The sequence below is a fragment of the Camponotus floridanus genome, unplaced genomic scaffold (genome assembly GCF_003227725.1).
Source record: "Camponotus floridanus strain SB8 unplaced genomic scaffold, Cflo_v7.5 scaffold12, whole genome shotgun sequence".
Taxonomy (NCBI): Eukaryota; Metazoa; Arthropoda; class Insecta; order Hymenoptera; family Formicidae; genus Camponotus; species Camponotus floridanus.
In genome coordinates, this window is record NW_020229237.1 from 754,273 (window position 1) to 772,875 (window position 18,603).

General features: G+C 37.0%; 1 protein-coding gene and 1 long non-coding RNA gene across 9 annotated transcripts in view; one reads left to right on the forward strand and one right to left on the reverse strand.

Moving 5' to 3' along the window:
- Positions 1-14,117, forward strand: part of LOC112639937 — a 27,199-nt gene extending 13,082 nt beyond the window's left edge. For both annotated transcript variants that reach the window (XR_003123761.1, XR_003123762.1), the window contains exon 3: positions 14,075-14,117. This is a non-coding gene — a long non-coding RNA (uncharacterized LOC112639937). The remainder of the gene's footprint in view (positions 1-14,074) is intronic.
- LOC105258940 (chondroitin sulfate proteoglycan 4) overlaps positions 1-18,603 on the reverse strand; it is a 50,981-nt gene that overhangs the window by 10,159 nt on the left and 22,219 nt on the right. For all 7 annotated transcript variants that reach the window (XM_025415406.1, XM_025415407.1, XM_025415405.1 and 4 more), the window contains exons 4-7: positions 11,594-11,825; positions 5,342-5,558; positions 716-1,310; positions 157-411 (exon numbers count right to left, since the gene is read on the reverse strand). In XM_025415406.1, coding sequence (XP_025271191.1) covers positions 157-411; positions 716-1,310; positions 5,342-5,558; positions 11,594-11,825 — 1,299 coding nt within the window. The remainder of the gene's footprint in view (positions 1-156; positions 412-715; positions 1,311-5,341; positions 5,559-11,593; positions 11,826-18,603) is intronic.

Here is an 18,603-nt window from a genome sequence, read left to right on the forward strand (position 1 = left end):
CGCAAACTCCTCGGCGATTTCGTGCTTTATCGTCACACGTGTAACCGACAGATGGACACTAATATCGCGCTCGCCGGACTTACGTCGGGTCGAGGAGTTCTCGGTGTAACGTACCGTTAATTCGAGAATTTGATAAATTGATCGCTGGCCGATTACCTTATCTTGATTGATATCTTGCAACGTGAAGGAGTGATCGCTTCGGGATGTTAGAACATCTAATGCCAGTGTTCCGTAAACTGGCGGTGTCACCAGAGTAAATACGACACCGGTTTCTTCCACGCCGTATTTAGCAATGTCCAATACCATCGCGATGTTTTCATTCGTTATTAGCACGTGCTCCCCCTCGGAAACTAGCAGAGGACTCAGCGAAAGAATTTCTAAGTTTACAGGCAGGGTGGCATTCGAATAGATCTGCAAAAGCGCCATATCGTCTCTTTATTCTATTGCGAGTCTTATCTAAATATTAGCAAGATTTAATGCGTTCGATCTTCAGTATTAAATATCCCGATAAAATTTATAAGGCTAAAGTTAAACATCTCGTACTGTGATTACACAAGTAATAATCGTTTAAAAAATCATTTATATAGCACCTTGATTAAATTAGTCATGCATAAATCCATACGTTAGCTGCCGGTGATATAATTAACTCGCAACCGCAACGTAACCCTCGCCAAGTAGATAGAGCGTCATTGAAATTCGATTAAAATTGATCTACCTTGTAATCCTCGGCGTAATTCGATTTGATGCATAGCGACTGGTCGCAGTGGCACTTGAATGAGTTGACGCCCAGCTGCACGCACGACGCACCAGGTACGCAGGGATCGGCCTCGACGCACGGGTATCCCCAGACGCAACCCACGACGATACCTTGGCTGACTTTGACGTCCGGTAAACCGAGATCCTTGTTGTCGAGAATCATATTTCGTATGCAGCCTTTGTAGCTCACGTCGCCGGATCTGAGACCCTTGTTTAAAACTCGAGCGCGTTTATTCAGCTCCGTTCCTCCGATATACAGGGTATCGGCTAGATCGAGAAAACGATTGCCGCCGGACGGCAAGGCCATCGTTTTCTCGTGATGATCGACGGCGATACCGAGACCGCTCGGATTGAAGTCCACGATTACATTGTGCCATTTACCGTCAGCCACCGCGGTGCCATGTATTAGTTCGGTTGGACCGTTTCCCTTGTTCATCAGCAATCGTATCTTACCCTCGAACAGCTCGATACCGAGGAAATCGGCGTAGGATGACTGCCCGGTATTGTAGAGTAATAAGCCGCTCTCGGCGCTAGTCTTCAGCTCGAATTCCCATCTGCAAAGAATCGTTAAAAGAGATTGGCAGGAAACTTCGTTACTATCCTGTAAGAAAAAAAAAGTATCGCAGTCTCGTTCGATATCCGAGTTCAAATCAGAGTCGTTCGATTTTACGATACCTTAGCGGGGAGAATATCCTTTCTGGATAATGCCGCTGATACTAAAACAGTGTTGGTGGAATATAGTGGAAAATTTCGATACTATTGCGTATCTTTGTAATCGGATTAGAATTTCGCGGTTGATTTCTTCGATTCACAAGTGCTACATACAATCGATGCAGCGAAGCAGTAAAAATATTAAACGAGAAACTCTCGCGAATGCATCGACTGCTCGAGCATAACACAGTCGATTTATAGTATTCCGTTATGAAACAAGATAACGAACTCTCTCTTGAAAAAGCGAATTGCAATTAAATCTTGGCAAGATATGCAAAATTCTATAAATCTAAGGGATGTAAAATATAACAGAAAATATAAAAAATGAAAATTTGATAATTTGTTGATAATTTCATCATTTAAATTTCTACACAAATATTGTTTCTGCAAGATAGTTGTATATTTTATTATTCGTTTAATGATCGCTCCTTAGACGATACAATATTCAGATTTCACTGCAAAGCGCGATTAAGTGGGCAAAACATTATTCGTGCAACACGAGTTAAAGCGAGGCAATGCAAATGATGGTAGAAAAGAGAAGATTGCTCGCCGTGAATTTATAATTGTAATCAAATCAAATTTCGCTCGGTCGGCTTCTACTCGAGAAACTTTGGGACGAGTGATTTTCGTATCTTGTGCGCGAAGACGCCGCGACTGTTGCGAATACGAAAGCCGATTATTTACTTCAGCGAGCGGATTCATTGCTTTTGAAATAACACTATAGCAAAATGATACAATGGTGGTTATAGATTAGACTTTTATTATAAAAACAGACGAATGCGATAATAAAATAACAACTATGACGAAATATTAAAGTTATCATTGCATATTATTTTATAAAAAATATTAATATATAGCAATATTTCCTCATATAATAAAATATTCTCAATGTATTCATTTTTTGGTGTCGTTGATATCACGACAATTGTTATAACTCTTTTATTTTTTACACGTTTATCATTCTTTAGTAATAACGTAGTAAAAAGTTCGATGAACGTTGGAATATATAAATACTTTTGGCACGAGATGCTACCTCTTGACATATTATAATTAAGTTCCAAGCCAAGTTTATTTCGTGAATCATAATTATCGAGAATTATGTTATCGTTTAATTGTGTTAACCGGAATTAATGAAGATGTCCGATATGTTAGTATGCGTTTTACTACACAATATAGTTCGTAATGTTGTAAGCAAATGTGTATACCTGTACGAATTGTAAACACAATTAGATGTTTACCATGTTGGAGGTGCACTAAGGATGTTCTAATACAGTCCGCTTGTGTTTCTAAGCCGTTCAATCGATGCTATGCTTTCGAAAACGTAACGTGAGTTTACGCGCGTTCTTTTACAAAAAGACAATTGATTTTCAAGAAAACTCGTTCAAAGAATTGCAGTGATTGAAATTAAAAGGAATGTCCCCTGAGAAATCTTTCCATTTGATTCTTTCAATTTTTATTGATTTAAATTAAATACCAACATAGATATATTGTATGTAGGAATAGAAATAATGGAACATTGTATATAATTGATATATAATTGTATATAATTGATATATATTAAATATAATAACTCCATATATAATTTTAATTTAAAAAATCAATAAATTAGATGACAGATCAAGCGGAAATTGCAATTATCGGGTTGAATAGAGATAACCTGAACGTTTATGCAAGCATACGCATACATGGCATTTGAATCTTTCAAATCAATTGAACACTGAGAGCGCATGTCTATATGTGTCGAAATCTTCATGGTCCATCGAATTCACGTAGAAAGTCGTGGAAGGAAGACAGTTACGATTGTCCAGTCATCCACTCGATTCCACCTGACTATCTACTTATTCCTTTATCGACAAGACATATATCATGCATACTCGTGCTATGCGAGAAAAGAGGTCGCAATTTTTTTAAACATTTAATGTAAAAAACCGGACCGGTGTTCTTTGTCTAGCTTTTAGTCGGATTATACACATAATAACGCAACAGGTTTCCAACATTTATTTTCTCAGATAAGTGTTGAATCACTCTACCCGGAAGTAGTGTGCTTTTAATTCGGAACAACAAAAGAGCCGGAGTATTTACGTCCGAAGCTCCTCCGAGATCCCACAAGACACGTGAAACAGTGCGCGCAACCAGGACTTAACCACGTGTATATGAAGACCGGTATTAACTGCGCTTACCCGATGCACACCGCATTCGTGTGAAAATGAAACGTTTTTCCGCTTCTTAGTGCACTCCTGAATAATTTTCGCGAGGACAATGTAGCGAAGACATACTTGGCTCACCGAGGTTTTTAGTCTCCTCGGACGTGCTTAGCATTTTCGTACCATGGTCGCACGAATGAAGCATGGAATGAATCTGCATTTTGCGCGGAAGATTAATACCCTTCCCTCTAAAAAAAAAAAGATTGAAATGTAAATTGTAAGCGAAATATATTCCGCTATATTGTTGGAAATATGCATCTTACGGTATGAACATACGTTTTTTAACATAAACATTGCTGCTCTCCATCTCGGTTGCTTTTAATTTATAAAGACAAAGGAGAATTCGTGGTTCTATTCTGGGATATTTCGAGAGATACTGGAGACCCGCGAAATCGTAATGCATGCGATCTTACCGTAGGAAACTTGCAATATGCATCCTTGCACATACTTGCTCGGAGAGAAAAAAAAGTGACGCGCTTACGTGTCTCAAAAACTTTTCAACTCATTTTGAAAAACATGCTGTGTACGTATTTTCAGTTATAGTCCAAATCAGCTTTCTTTCTAACAAGCATTTTCTTTCGTTTAATATTAAGATTAAAATCTCCCGAGTCATCCGTTTTACACATGTGATTTAAAATTTAATAATATTATATTATTACTTGTATGTGTTAAAAAAGCTTATACATATTGAAATTATTGCTCTATATAGGCTGTATGAATTTATCATCTAACAAAATTGTACTCTACGTATCTATACCGCGATATTTATAATATAATATAATATTTATAATATAATAAATATTTATAATATAATATAAATGACTCAAGTTTTAACTCTGTGTATTTCATGAATAGCATTAATTCCATAAACGATTACTCGCGTTAAGTAGCTTTATCGTTATGAGCTTTCGAGTCAATCGACTGTCGTCATCTCGAAGTCCTTGTGCCATATTGAAAAGAGGGATCAAAGTGTCTCTATTGACGAAGTGTTGCTGCTTGTCTCGTTGCGAGAGTTACGTCGCCGTAACTCTCGTGATTGAAACAGTTGTTTTCGAGCTTTTCGAGACGATTTAACAACGCTCTCACGGGTTTAATGCTTGTTAAAAGCTGCGCGAGAGATGAAAGTGGTAGGAATCGCGTAACATGAAAGGCCTTCTCTGACCGATGGCTTGAATGCGGCGTGGATGTAGATATACAGGCAGGAGAATGCGAGTTATGCGACCCTGCCGCCGACCTCGGTGAAACGGATTTCCCGCGGCATTACCATAAGATATTGGATTCGTGAACCAACGTATTTATTTTACGCGATAGAGTCGCCGGTAAAACTGGAACATATGTTACGCAAAAAACAAGAGACAAATGACTCAAACTTGTTTCATGTCTGTAAAATTTTTTTTCAACTTACACCATTGTCGAATAAATTTAAAGTTAAAACGATGAAAAAATAATATAATAATAAAATAAAATAACAGCCTTGATGTAATAGGTTAATGAGATACGAATGTCGCGTCTGTTCCCTTATATCGGAATACACATTATCGAGATGAAACAGCTGATATAGATTGCGTCGTGACAGTTTAATTACGTTTACCGCGATCTTGCAAATGTGCGCGGCGATGGTAAATGGAAGCATATACATTACAACGGAAAGTGGTACTTTTGGTATATACCTTGAACCGGAGCGCGGAATGGGACGCGGAATGGCGACGAAGGCGCCGTCCTCGACGAAGCTGACTTCCGTGCTTCTCGTGGCGTCGAATTCCGGTGAACAACCCCACGTTACGGCTGTTGCCTCCGACTGGCCCTTCCTCGACCTGGCGTATTCTATAACTTTGGCGCCATTGTAGATTATGTCAGCCATGCATCCTCTCAGATAATCTGTGTGTCCTGCAAATCAAACGGGTGAAGAATTTTAGTCTCGCGAATCATTCTCGATACGTAACATCGACGGTGAAAAGGAACGAAAGGGCGCGATGGAATTTCGAATACATTTGAAAAATTTATTGCAAAATGTGTTCACGCGTTTTATAGATAGAGTTTCGTAGGTGGTATCCATTAAACATATTAATGAGGTCATTATTGATTTGCGTCGCTTGAAACGTTACATAGGAATATAACCAGAAACGATTCCAATTTCAGTTAAATGTCAGTTTTTAAATAACGGCAGATGTAGCAGCCAATTTTTATTCTTCTAATTTTAGATCGCTTACAATTAATAAATCTAGAAGAAACTGATTATAAACGATTAATTGTGGCATATTTAATATTAATCGTTAGAGAATACAATCAATACATAAGCATGAGTGACTTTTTGCCTCAATAATTCTTTTATTGAAAAGAGATCATAGCGAGAAAACAAACGCACGTTTTCTTGATCCATTTGATTTAATTGTAAAAATCCGAACATGTCTTTAAAACCCAATTTCGAGAAAATAACATTTCTTGGAACGTTGCGGAGAATTATATATACATATACTGTGTGTAATACATATAATGCGCGATACAGATAGTGCACGTTCTACTTGATATCTGTAACAGATGCAACGGATTCGGCGAAACTAGCGGTTTGGCGCCGCGGGCGGTTTCGCTGCAACACGAAGTTAATTGTCTTCGTGTGTGACGAGAGCGCATCTCGGGGTAAGTTGGTGGATTACCCTCGAGCTACGGTGTGTCGATGCCTGTTAAGACGACGCTGTCACTCTACACGCGACAGAAACCGACGGGATACGTGTATAAGCGGTCCGAGAGCAGGCGTTTATTTGGCACGGAATCGCGGAGACAGTTTGTGACGGAATGCCGGCGGTTTCTCTGTAAATCAGCCTGTTTACTATATCGTTGCGACGTACCGATCGTGGCCTCGCGACACCATCGTCGGCCTTTTTACATAATGCAAAATTTTATTGATTGATAAGACGTTTTGGCGCACGGCCAATCTCCCACCCTCTCCCCTCATCGCGCTGCGGAACAGCGGTTTACGCGTCTCTAAATATTGGCGATGGATTTGGCCCAGCATGGATGTTGTCACACATCGGGACAAAATAACAATTTTCGGAAGATAGATTTGCATAGATAACAACGTCTCAATGATCTTATTTTGATGAACTGCGTTGGTTTTAATAAGCATCGGTTTTATCGAATTACACGTTAAATGGAACTCTCTGTTTATTAAATTTTGTTTGTTCTTTTAATTAAAAATACTTTTATATCTATTTGTTCATTACGGCATTCAATAAACGTCTGAATTATAAATATGTTAATTAAAAAATTAAGATTTTTGCATGCAATAAAATAGAGAAAATGTAAATTTTATATTTATGGAACATGAGAAAAAAGTAACAGACAAAGAAATTATTTAAGAAAAGGGAAGTTTCTCGCACAGTATATAAATCAAGATATTTCGCAAAATAAAGATCATGTTAAAAATATGTCACAAGAAAATAGATAATTTTTAAAATAGTAAGATTTCAGATAAATTTGTAATTTACATTTACATAATAACAAGAGAACTTCTCTCTCTTGTATAAATTTGAGGATTTTAATATCGATACATTGCAATATATATGTATATCTTTATTGATTTCTCGCAACTATCAAATATACGTTGTGCGGCGAGAATATTCTCTGTTTCTACGGAGAGGCGAGAAAATGGCGGTCGATAAGCGAAATCCACGCTGAGAATCTTGCATCGATTATATATGTACGTTTCCATTGTACAGTTTTGTATATGTACGCGTGCATTTTTTTATTTATACAGATATAACTAGGAATATTGCACACACGTATATGTGTGTCAGCGCTATACACTTGTGTCTTAAAATGTGAACAATTGAAAGAAAATCATATATACATATATATTAATTTGCACATACATTTAATATTAACATTTAAAAAGAAAGATTTGAGAAAGATATAAATTAAACTTTAAAATTATAGTTAAGCGACTCTCTGTAGAAATGTATTATCTCTAAATGTCTTATCTTGTTAACTTCAAATAGATTTATTTAATTTCAATAGAAACTTATTTTGATGTTTAATCTCTGTACATCGAAAAGTTAAAAGTCAAAAAGGGAAGAGTTAAATCTTCCGCAGAGGAATCTATTGCAAACTGCTTCAAGAATCCTACAAGTCTGCGAGTAGTTGATATTATTTTCGGGTCTTCTGCAACCCTATACAGAGCCTGTACCATAAAATGAATTTTGCACCCTCCTTCGAATGCCAAGGAGGTTGTCTCTCTTTCTTTATTCCTCGAGAATTTAGCGAGACTCATGCCAGAGAATTAATAAGACCTTCTCCAAGGAGTGGCCCACAGGGTACAAATGAATTGTCATGAATATGTAAATTGAATTTCGAGCTGGTCGGCGAGTATTATGCGTGACGGCCGACGAGATAACGATGGGGGCGTCTACAGGAAGAACAAGAGAGACAGAGAGAAATATGAAGAGGGAAAGAGAATGATGCTGTTTGCGCTGATCGTATTCAATTTCGTTCACGTCAATTCGAATGGAACGACTTGGTTAAATTTTTTGTTTTACTTTGGAGAAATGATTATCTTGCCGCTGCGGCTGATGCGCCAGGCCTGCATTAAAGAGCCTAGTCGTTATCAAGCTGTTTGTGGCATATATGGAACACGAAAGGTGCAATCGTTTGGGTATAAGAGCCAAGTTTATTTTAAAAGAGTCATATACGCTCGCAAATACACACGCAAGGGGAAATTGTGAGCACAACGCCAAAATTATGATTGCGCACTATATATGAATAAATACTGGTTACATCTCTGAATCCATGAATTCTTATTCCTCGCAAATTCTTACATTTTCCTGCAAATTTTTACACCTTCACACATTCCTCCGTAAAATATTCCAACAAAATTATTTTCTAGCATGCTTTAATTTATTCTAGTTTATTTTGATCCTAAAATATGTTATTTCACGCTTTTATCTCACGTTTTCAGAAAGACTAAAAAAATAATACGATTTTTCTTCGTGTAAGATTTTTTGTGTGCGCAACGGATTGAAAATAGAAAGGATATCTTTACCTTCTCCCTGTCGTCCAACTCGTAGTGTTCTATGACCGATACTATAGTGAGTATACCGAAGCAGAGAAGAACGTAATCCGGAATTTTGCCACAAAGGCGTAATATATAATACAGCCGAAACGTTGTAGCTGCAAAAGGCGAATGGAGAATTTTCCAATCGCCATTCCTCATGAGAGACGTATCGCGACTTTCAATTTATTCGTGGTGCAAAGAAGAATTGCGAGCGCGATAATGAAATTAGGATCGGCAACAGGATTATGAACGTGATCGACTTGAGTATATTTTCACGATTGAGCAAAGTTACGCGGGCATTGATGAAACGCTGATCGCATGATATTTCGAACAGTAATTACGATCATTACACGAGACGAGTCTCATTACATGTTACCGTTAACACAACGAAAACAAAGGCAAATGTTTGAATTACATTCCCTCGTTCGTGCGATTTTGTGCAACGCGGACTCCCGGTACTCCATTATTTAAGCCATGCCATCGCGGAAACACGAGACGGCGCGTATGTCATACTTTCAATATAATATCAGCTACTGTACCATTATAATCACCTGTTTTCGCTCGTTGTCACGACTCAGCATAATGATAAACAATTGTTTCACTATTATAGTATACAGTATTATTCGAAACAATCATTCAGAAAACACATATTGACATTTTTAACGATCTCTCTCTACACGAATCCGCTTTCACGTATAAATTTAGAAAATTAAAAAAATTTTTTATAATATAATTTCTCAATCTCTACCAGATGTTAATGCTGATTTATAATGCATAATGTAGTTTGTTTTTTTTAACTCTGTCGATAGCATTTTACAATTAGATTCATTAATCTTTCATTAATATGATTACATTTAACATCAATAACATTCATTACTAAAATTGAGGGAAAGTCCAAAAAAAGATCTCTAATATTTCTAAAAAATGTATATAAAATACATCGAGTTTTTTGTTAAAAATTGTTTAGGATTAATTAAAGATTATTTTTTAATATAATATCGCGGAATTTTATAAATATGAAAAATTTTATAAAATACAAAACAAATGTTGATAAATATTAAATTATTTCCGACAAATTTTCTCTTTGATATTATTATTCATTGTTTCAAAAAAAATTGCTTCCGCTCATTTATGATACAATTTACAATACAATTTTATCCATACGCGCTAGATTTTTTTTATTTTGATTTTTTATGCTACAAATTTTTAAATCTAAAAAGTTATGGTGAGATTTTATTTAAGAAGCACGACGTTTCATATTTTTTATTTATGCTATCTTCATCCCATCTTCTGGAATTGCTATTACAGAAACCATTACAGAAGCCTGCCGAAACAATATCATTTGGACAATGTCGTTTTGTGTCAGTTAACATAGTTCTCGCCGTAATTTCGTTGCCGCAAGTGGACTCGAATATAACACAATTCTAAGAGATAATTCATTAAGATTCCATGATTGCGTTATAACTTTGTCCTATATCATTGTATGAGCTATTTCTTATTCGTATTTTAAAATATTTAAAATTTAACATATAAATATTCTGATATATTTTGTATAGTCATTTTTCACTTATATTTTATTATATAAATAAATAATCTGATATATATGCAAATATTCGTACAAATATCATATAGATTTTAATTATTGCATACATGGTTTTTGTTAATTTAATAAATTAATCATGCAGTGGAAATATTATAACATTACGTGAATAATGTACTAAATTTATAGCCTTTAAATTATTAAATATTGTTATTTATTTTATACACACAATGTGTATTGATGATCGTCTTTTCTTCTTACTAGTGCTTATCAAACTGCCATAAAAAAAGGAAAAAGATACATAAATACATATAAACATGATATTTGATATTATCGTAAATTGTCGAAATAAAATTAAATTCATGCATATCGAAGTCTAATTTAGTTATTATTGTTTTTTAAAATTGGTTTTCTGATTTCGAGTATATTGGCATTATTTTTATTACAATTCATATCGTCATTTCAGAAAACAAAGAGATGCGAATAACTATGTTGTCATACTATTGATGCTTTTTATCACAATTTATAATTGAAACCTATCAAATTTAATTTATCTGCGAGCTGCGGATCAATTTACCGCATAAATAATTATTATTTTATTAATATTATATTATCTCGTATGCTCTCTGTAAAGCTCTATTTTTGCATTATTAATCGCATGACTATTGTAATAATTTTATTTTTTACAGTACTCTGTAATTGAAGGAAAATATTATATTATTTTAATGTTTATTTAATGTTTTAATGTTTATTAATGTTTATTTTCTCAAAGAAAATTCAATAAAAATAATATTTTAGCAAATCACGCACAGCAATCATATATTGTATATACTCTGTTGTCGTGTCTGAAATTATTTATGTTTACTATATTAATATACAGTGACGAGCAATAATATGTAGGAAAAATATTCGTTCTGATTTCCATCGTTTATTATTTATGTTTATTATAAAGTTATTTTCTCTTATATATTTTTACTTTATTGATATTTTTTTACACACATATGACGTGAACAATTTGCGTGAAAAATATTTTATTTGAAAATTTTTAACGGGACAGAAAATGTCTCATTCGAACGTGTGTGCGAATTATTTATTAAACGCGACTCTTGATTATCTAATCTCACAATTGTCCTCACGGCAGTTGGGTGAGATTCGTTTAACGAAACAAGGTGAAGGGAAAGGGAAGATAGTCGTGACCGCAGCGCAAATGCAACATCGACAAATGTGGTTTTTGCTGGTGCGCCGTATCGAATCTAGTTCAGTCACGTGGTGAGACAATTTATCCGGATAAACCAAGCCTTGTCTGCCCTTCCTTCGCCTGTCCTACCGTCTTACCTAGAAATAGTTCGTTGAAATAGCCTTGTCCCCCGATGAAAACGCCGTAGTGTATGTTCAGCTCGAAGAAGCGACCCGGTAGTTGCGACCTCGTTGTATGTATGACATCGATCTGTAGGCTGATGTTGGCCTCACGTCTCGTCAAATTGACCTCGTGCCAACTGAGGTCGTTTAGTGTCAATCCGCGAGCGCTCGCCATCTCGTTCTCGCCTGCGCCTAGATTAATGTGAACCTGCGGCAAAAAAATAGTAGGAGCGGCGCTCGTAAAAGTCAGTCTCATTTTTACCAGAGTTATTGTAGACGCGCCGCTACCGCAAATGGGTTTTACGATATAAATGCATCCTGCTTTTGTTTTCCTTAGTCTTTTTTCAAAAAGCCGGTTGTTTTCCTCTTCGAAATAGAGTTTTGGTTTCCGGCCGTGGACCCAGTGTGTGCTTTATAGCTTTTCCCACTAGCCAAACTATGCATCGCGGTATTGTAAAAATGTTATAGAAAAATGTGTTTTTACCGATGTGTGTGTGTGAGAGAGAGAGAGAGAGAGAGAGAGAGAGAGAGAGAGAGAGAGAGAGAGATACACGGATACGATATTTAATGAACGATGAAACCGACGACTTCGCACAAGTATCGCAAGAAGCGTCTCGCCATAAGGTGGCTTTATCTTCTTTGCGGCCTCGACGGTGTAATCAAAAAGTTTTGCACTTATTGTAAAATAATTATAGGAAAGAGCACGGAAGAGAGAAATAGGTGAAAATGAAATAAAAATCCGTACAAGCGGTACAACTAATATTTCTAAAAGCAAAATATTAAAAGTAATAATGCATCGTCATTTACATAATTATTTACGCTGTCGAATGCATAATTTGTCACGGATATATAATTTTATCTCGATATTGTTGGAAATTCGAGATTTTGAAAATACATATTTGATTCATCATTTTCGAGTTCGCGTCGAGAAACAGATACAAATCTGCAAAAAAAGGTAGGTTTGGCAAAGTAGGTGTACTAAGCTTGGTACACGAGGTTGTCTGGCGCCAGTCATGCCCTGCAAATTCTCCGACAGCGTGAGCTGACAGGAATCCGACAGCTCGAGGTTTCGTGTATTCCATCTGCACTTGAAGCACTCGTACAATGAGTTTGCACGCCGAGAGAATGAAGAAGGCAGACAGCTAGACAGACAGTGAAAACGGCTCTCGGTTTCGCGCGGAAAATAAATGTCGAACCCCTTCGATAGCTCGTCGTTCCTATATTTGATCAATGAAGAAAAAGAAACGACGCGATTCGGCCACAATTTAGCAACGCTGCTGGCAAAGTCTTTGTCTGATTCTCGCAATTATGTTCTACGTGTAATGCGTAAGAATCGCGCAAAAGATATGGATATAGATATGTATCATTATTTTCCCAAAACGCATCGCGCAACAGCAGTTACTGCAGTTACTTTGTAATCGCACCGTCGGGGATTTCTAGTTACGCGTATAGTGGATTTACGATACATACCCAGGGGAGGATAAATTCAAACTCCTCTTCCTCCCCTTTGCCGCGCACATTCAGATTCACAGAAACCGTCTAAATCAACCGTGCCTGATTGTTGTCTACCACACTTGTCGTCGAGTATTGTTGATTATTGTAAATATTACATAATATATATATATATATATATATATATATATATATATATTTTAATAATAAATTTTCTTAACGGGCAGATGGATGTTCAAGATATTTCTACAGAATTTAATATTTAAGATTATCTTTTCACGTAAAATTTGATATGAAATTCTAGAAAGACGTAATAAAAATTGATACTGTGTATAAGTAATATATATATATATATATATATATATATATATATATATATATATATATATATAGAATAAAGAATATAATTTTTTTATAATGAGCATTACTGTATTAAACATTTCATTAAAACTGAAATATCGAATAATTTAAACTTAAGAAAAGAAGAGAAATAAAAAATTGAAATAGTTGCGGGAAATAAATTTTTTTTACGGATAAAGACTGCGTGTAGATAAATAATTCTCGGCACGTTTTTTATAGCCGCGTCACTTAAACCTTATGTTTCAACGCGGTGTAATGCATTATCGAGTTAGCAGATAGTACACGATGCGCTTTATTCAGAGGTGAAGTAGCAGGCTCCTGATAAAGAGGCTTTAATCGCGTCCTGGATCGAGCGTCCGAGACTTATAGCGTTTCTACTACGGCGTCGCGCTACTGTTCCTCGAGCGCGGTCTTCGTTGATCCTATGTAAGAGATCGAGGAGCATCCGCTGCGGTTCTCCTCCTCTTAATGAAAAGTCGATCGTCCGAGACTAAAGTTGCAGTGGCGGCGCAGTCCAAGTTACTGGTGCACCGTCGGTTTTTACGATCGATCCGGTAATAAAGGCGCGAGCTTTTGCGAACCGAGGCTGGCGATAGCATAGTTACTACTACTGTTACTAACCGCTGATATTTCTTCTTGTTACAGGTAAACCCACCACTACTACGGGCAGCAGAATCCGCCGTCCAGAGTAAGTAAAAAAGAATTTATAAATTATAATGAAATATGAAGAGGGATATGAATTGCGGGGAGAGACATAAATTAAGAAAATTAAAGTTTCGAAACAAGTTACGTTTAAAAAGAGAGAAAGGGGACACAAAGGGAAAGAGAGGTCTCTTTTAAAATCGAACGCAGCAATATCGGGTAACTAAATGTAGAATTCATTAATATGTATAAGAGAGCGCGATATACGCCGACACTTTGTAGAATGTAAACGCGCTTCTGCGCACACAATTGTCGAAGCGTCTGCGATGGTCGCATTAGGAATGCATCGACGATTGGAAAGTGAATATCGGAAACCACCGATGCATCCCGGCGTAGCCGAATCGTCGGATTATCCGCGGACCGCCGAGATAGGTTTAGACGGGGCTATTGTGATATACCGATACTCTCGCGTTTATCGCGAATACGCACACACAGATCGCGATACAATAGTGGAAGCGACGTACACGAGAGAACGCGACTGTCCGATTATCACTGCGAAATGTCGACATGTCGCAGAAAATTTCCCTTTCACGTCAATCGCCCATGAATGGCGTCCGGCATTGAAAAGTGAGCAATATCGCGATACGCTGCAGTAATTAAGATTTCATTCATCGGGTTATCGGAGGCTCAAGATTAACGATTGTTTCGCGCTCGAATGCAATCGTCGGTGAAATAAAACGCTCACTTTCTTTCTCCGTTAGTTCGTTAGAATAGATATATTTATAATTCCCGTTGATGTTTAAATATAAGGTAACGCCGAGAAAATAGCTATTTCGGTCGGGAAAAATGCCACACTTTACTAATAACGATGTTTCATAATTACTAGGATTACGGTTCTCTTAACACGAAGAAGAAAAGTATACAACATTTTCCCTAATTATAAGGCATTATGGTCCATTATATTATTGTTGCTATCAAATTCTTCTTTCAAAAACGTCTCATCTTCACTAGTTTCTCGGCACTCTTAGCTTATTAAACATATTTTATCTTGACAAGAATTCGTAATTTGCTTATTTAAATTTCACAAATTTTCATATTTTACACGCGGTAATAAAGGGAAACAAGAAGGACAATGTATAAGCTAAATTAAAGGTAATTGCACTAAGAGTATATTTAGTAAATTTAATTAAAAATTCACAAAAAAGGGTAAAAGCGAGGCGCGCAAAGAGGGAAAGTTTTTTAAATCTTAAGTACTACATGAAAGTGAAGATCCAATTATATCGCCGGCTGGAAAGCGAGCGATACCACGATATATCGTCGCAATTAAGTTCTGAATCGCCGGATTATCGCTGGATAGAGAGAGGGGCTTTTAAGCTTCCGGAGGCGTCGAGCGAGAGTCCTCTGTCTCGAGGAGGCACACGAGACCTCGGAACAGCCGTTGCACTTTTTACTCCGGCCGTTTATCCTGCCTTCATCCTCCTTAACGATCTTCTTAACAAATTTAATTAAGCTCCGACGGCAAAGCAGCTTCTTCGCGCTGCACAGACTTAACCCTTTGCGAAATTAGATTCGCGCGGTTTTCACGCCGGGATTCATGCACGTAACCAAGATACCGCGTTTGCACGCGGCTGATGCACTCAGAATAAAGGGTATTTTAATACTGCATCGCGTACGGTTCTATTTCGACGTTAAGATTCAAGATTTTTCGAGAAACCGAGAACGTAAGAAGCACGGCAGCCAAGATTGACGAAAACTTTGCGATTGAAATACGAGACAGCGTCTACCGAAGAGATGGATCTCGGGATAATTGTGACAACCATGGTAAAAATCGATTATCCTAATTGCGCTCGTCGGGAAAATAATATTAGGATCCGCGCGTTGGATTCTCGCGAATCGCAGCTCGCGATGATTAGGGCGCTAAGCACGTTTCATTCGTTGGTGGGAGCGTGATAATGAGTCATATAAAACATGAGAGTACGCGCGAGAATATTAATCGTTGGAAAATTAATAATCTGTGCAAAGTTGTAACTTCGTTGCAAGCGCGCAATGTTCTTTGTACATAATTAGAAGCAGCGCCGGTCTCATCAACCGGTTATTATCAAGAGACAGGATGTGGCTACTACGCGAGCTCTATCGCTGTCAGCGTTCTTCTCATTATGGTCCATGAAACTTGCTTATAGGCGTGTTGTACTCTGTTACGTACATGTTTCATGTACGCAAGAACGGCCGTGTTTATCTACATCGCCAGCAGTCTTGACGCTCGTCATAATAACGTAGATATCGATCACGAAAATTCGCATTTCGCGAATATATTCAATCTGAATTGCAATTTCTGATATTAGAACAGATATGAAATGGAATTTTATTATTGTGCGATACGTATTCTCAACGTGCGTAAACGTGTTTCCACGTTTACAACGCTAACAATGTAAAAAATATCCGTACAAATGTCATCGGAAGATAACGATATATAAGATATAATAAATCGTTTTCGATCTCGTTTCATGCCGCGAATGTTTTTCTCGGCCACTAAACGCGAGAGTGAATCTTTCCCGCTCATTTCACACGCATCGCACATATAGCGTACTTTAATTAGTACGTGTAAATTAGCGCGATATAAGCTCTCGACGAATGAATATTTTTTTCTTTAAGAATAATTTTCGACGAAACTTGTTCGCGCTCAGGAAAACGGGATCACGACAACATCAATCATTACTCCGTTTGCGCGTAAATCCAGCACGATTTTTCGACGAAAAAAATGCCTCGTCCCATCATTTGGACCGCAACGTTCATTATTGCGTAAAATCCGATCGAGTGATTTTGTCCGGACAGTTTTGACCGAACGTGTGAAATCCTGACTGATACGCAAAAAACGAAAACGCGTCGCGACGCGGCGAATGGCGTTTCAGATCGGAACATCATCGTATCGAAGCGCGATAAAACCGAGTGTGTAAAAAAAAAAAGAATTGACTTCACCATTGCGCGGTATCATCGTACAATTTCATTTCGCGAGACGTCGATAGATGGAAAAGACATTACGCGGTTTTGTTCTCGTTGTTCGACGTGTTGTAAAGCGGCCGCCATCGATGTTGACGCGCGCTACGTCATCGCGCTATCAAAAGAAAGATAGAAAGTCGATCTTTTAACGAGGACGTCGAACCGCTTATCAACCGCCGTGAAATCTTTCTTTATAAACGGTACAGGGCAAAAAAAAACACGCGAATTTACGGTGAAACTCGACGATCGTCGATTCGTCGGCTGATCGGATACAATAGAAGTAGCGGCTAGTTAATTCTCTCTACGATTGAGGTGCAATTGCCATCGGTTGAAATGTGATACTCCGCGATATCGAAATCCATCTACGATTGATTTTGGTGGCTGGTTTGGTTGTATCTCGCTCGTTGGCGAATCAATTTATTGGTTTCTTTCTAGTACATATTTGCCCTTTTTATACATAAGGTTCTGTCTATGACGTACATACGATTTTTACGTCAAAATAAAATACGAAATCGGCATTTAATTTTCAGTTTTTAAATACAATTAGTACATACAATTTATTAAAAGTATTCTAAAAATTACAAATTTTTAGAATACTTTTTAATACGGCAGAAACCAAATTTTGGAGGTGCTATGCTACTTTGTAGTCTTATCGATTTCGATATTATGCAGTGTGAAGATATTATTATTCTATTCTTAACTCTTAAGCTGTTATTGTTACCTTTATTAACCCTTAACTAATATGCAGCGATGTTACAGATCACTGCCTTTGTTCCATCCCTTCCATTTCCCTTGTCCTTTAGCCTAGAACCTGCACTTCTTACGTACTTCTTTTTAATAATTTTTTCTTTTAATAATAGTATAAATGATATTTTATTTTAACAAATAATATCTTCTCCGATAAATAAATAAATAAATTTTAACAAATAATATCTTCTCCGATCAATGGGGAGAGAAGCAAGGCCACATTAATTAAATGACAATCTAATTAAATGATATTTTTCACATGAAAATGTAAATATATATAATATATATATGATATCAGTATGTACTATTATTGAAAGGTATTTTAAAAAGCCACAGTAAAAACAGATGAATATTTATAAATGATTATGTAATGATAATAAGAATAAAATAAATAAGAATATGCGCGATATTACGGATCAATAATTAATATATATATTCACGTATATATATTCACGCGCGTTGTCCCTCAGCTCACAAAATTCATTGCCGATTAGGATCTTTTTCTGGATGCAATACCCCTCGCCGTGTGCCGTTGGACGCGTGCCATCTCTTTCGTTAAGAAATAAAAATCCCAAGGTAATAAAAACCGCGGACACGCGCGCGAGTGTTACATCTGCGCGAATGAGTCTTCCTTTTTCCTCGCGGTACCTCGCGAAGGGGAATATTTTAGCGCACGCGAGAATCTCTATTTTTTTTCGTGTCATGGCGCGTCTCTAATTTCTCCGCAAGGACACGGGGAGAGAAAAGAGAGATGCCTGACAAGCAGCGTATCGCAGCACGTGCGGTCC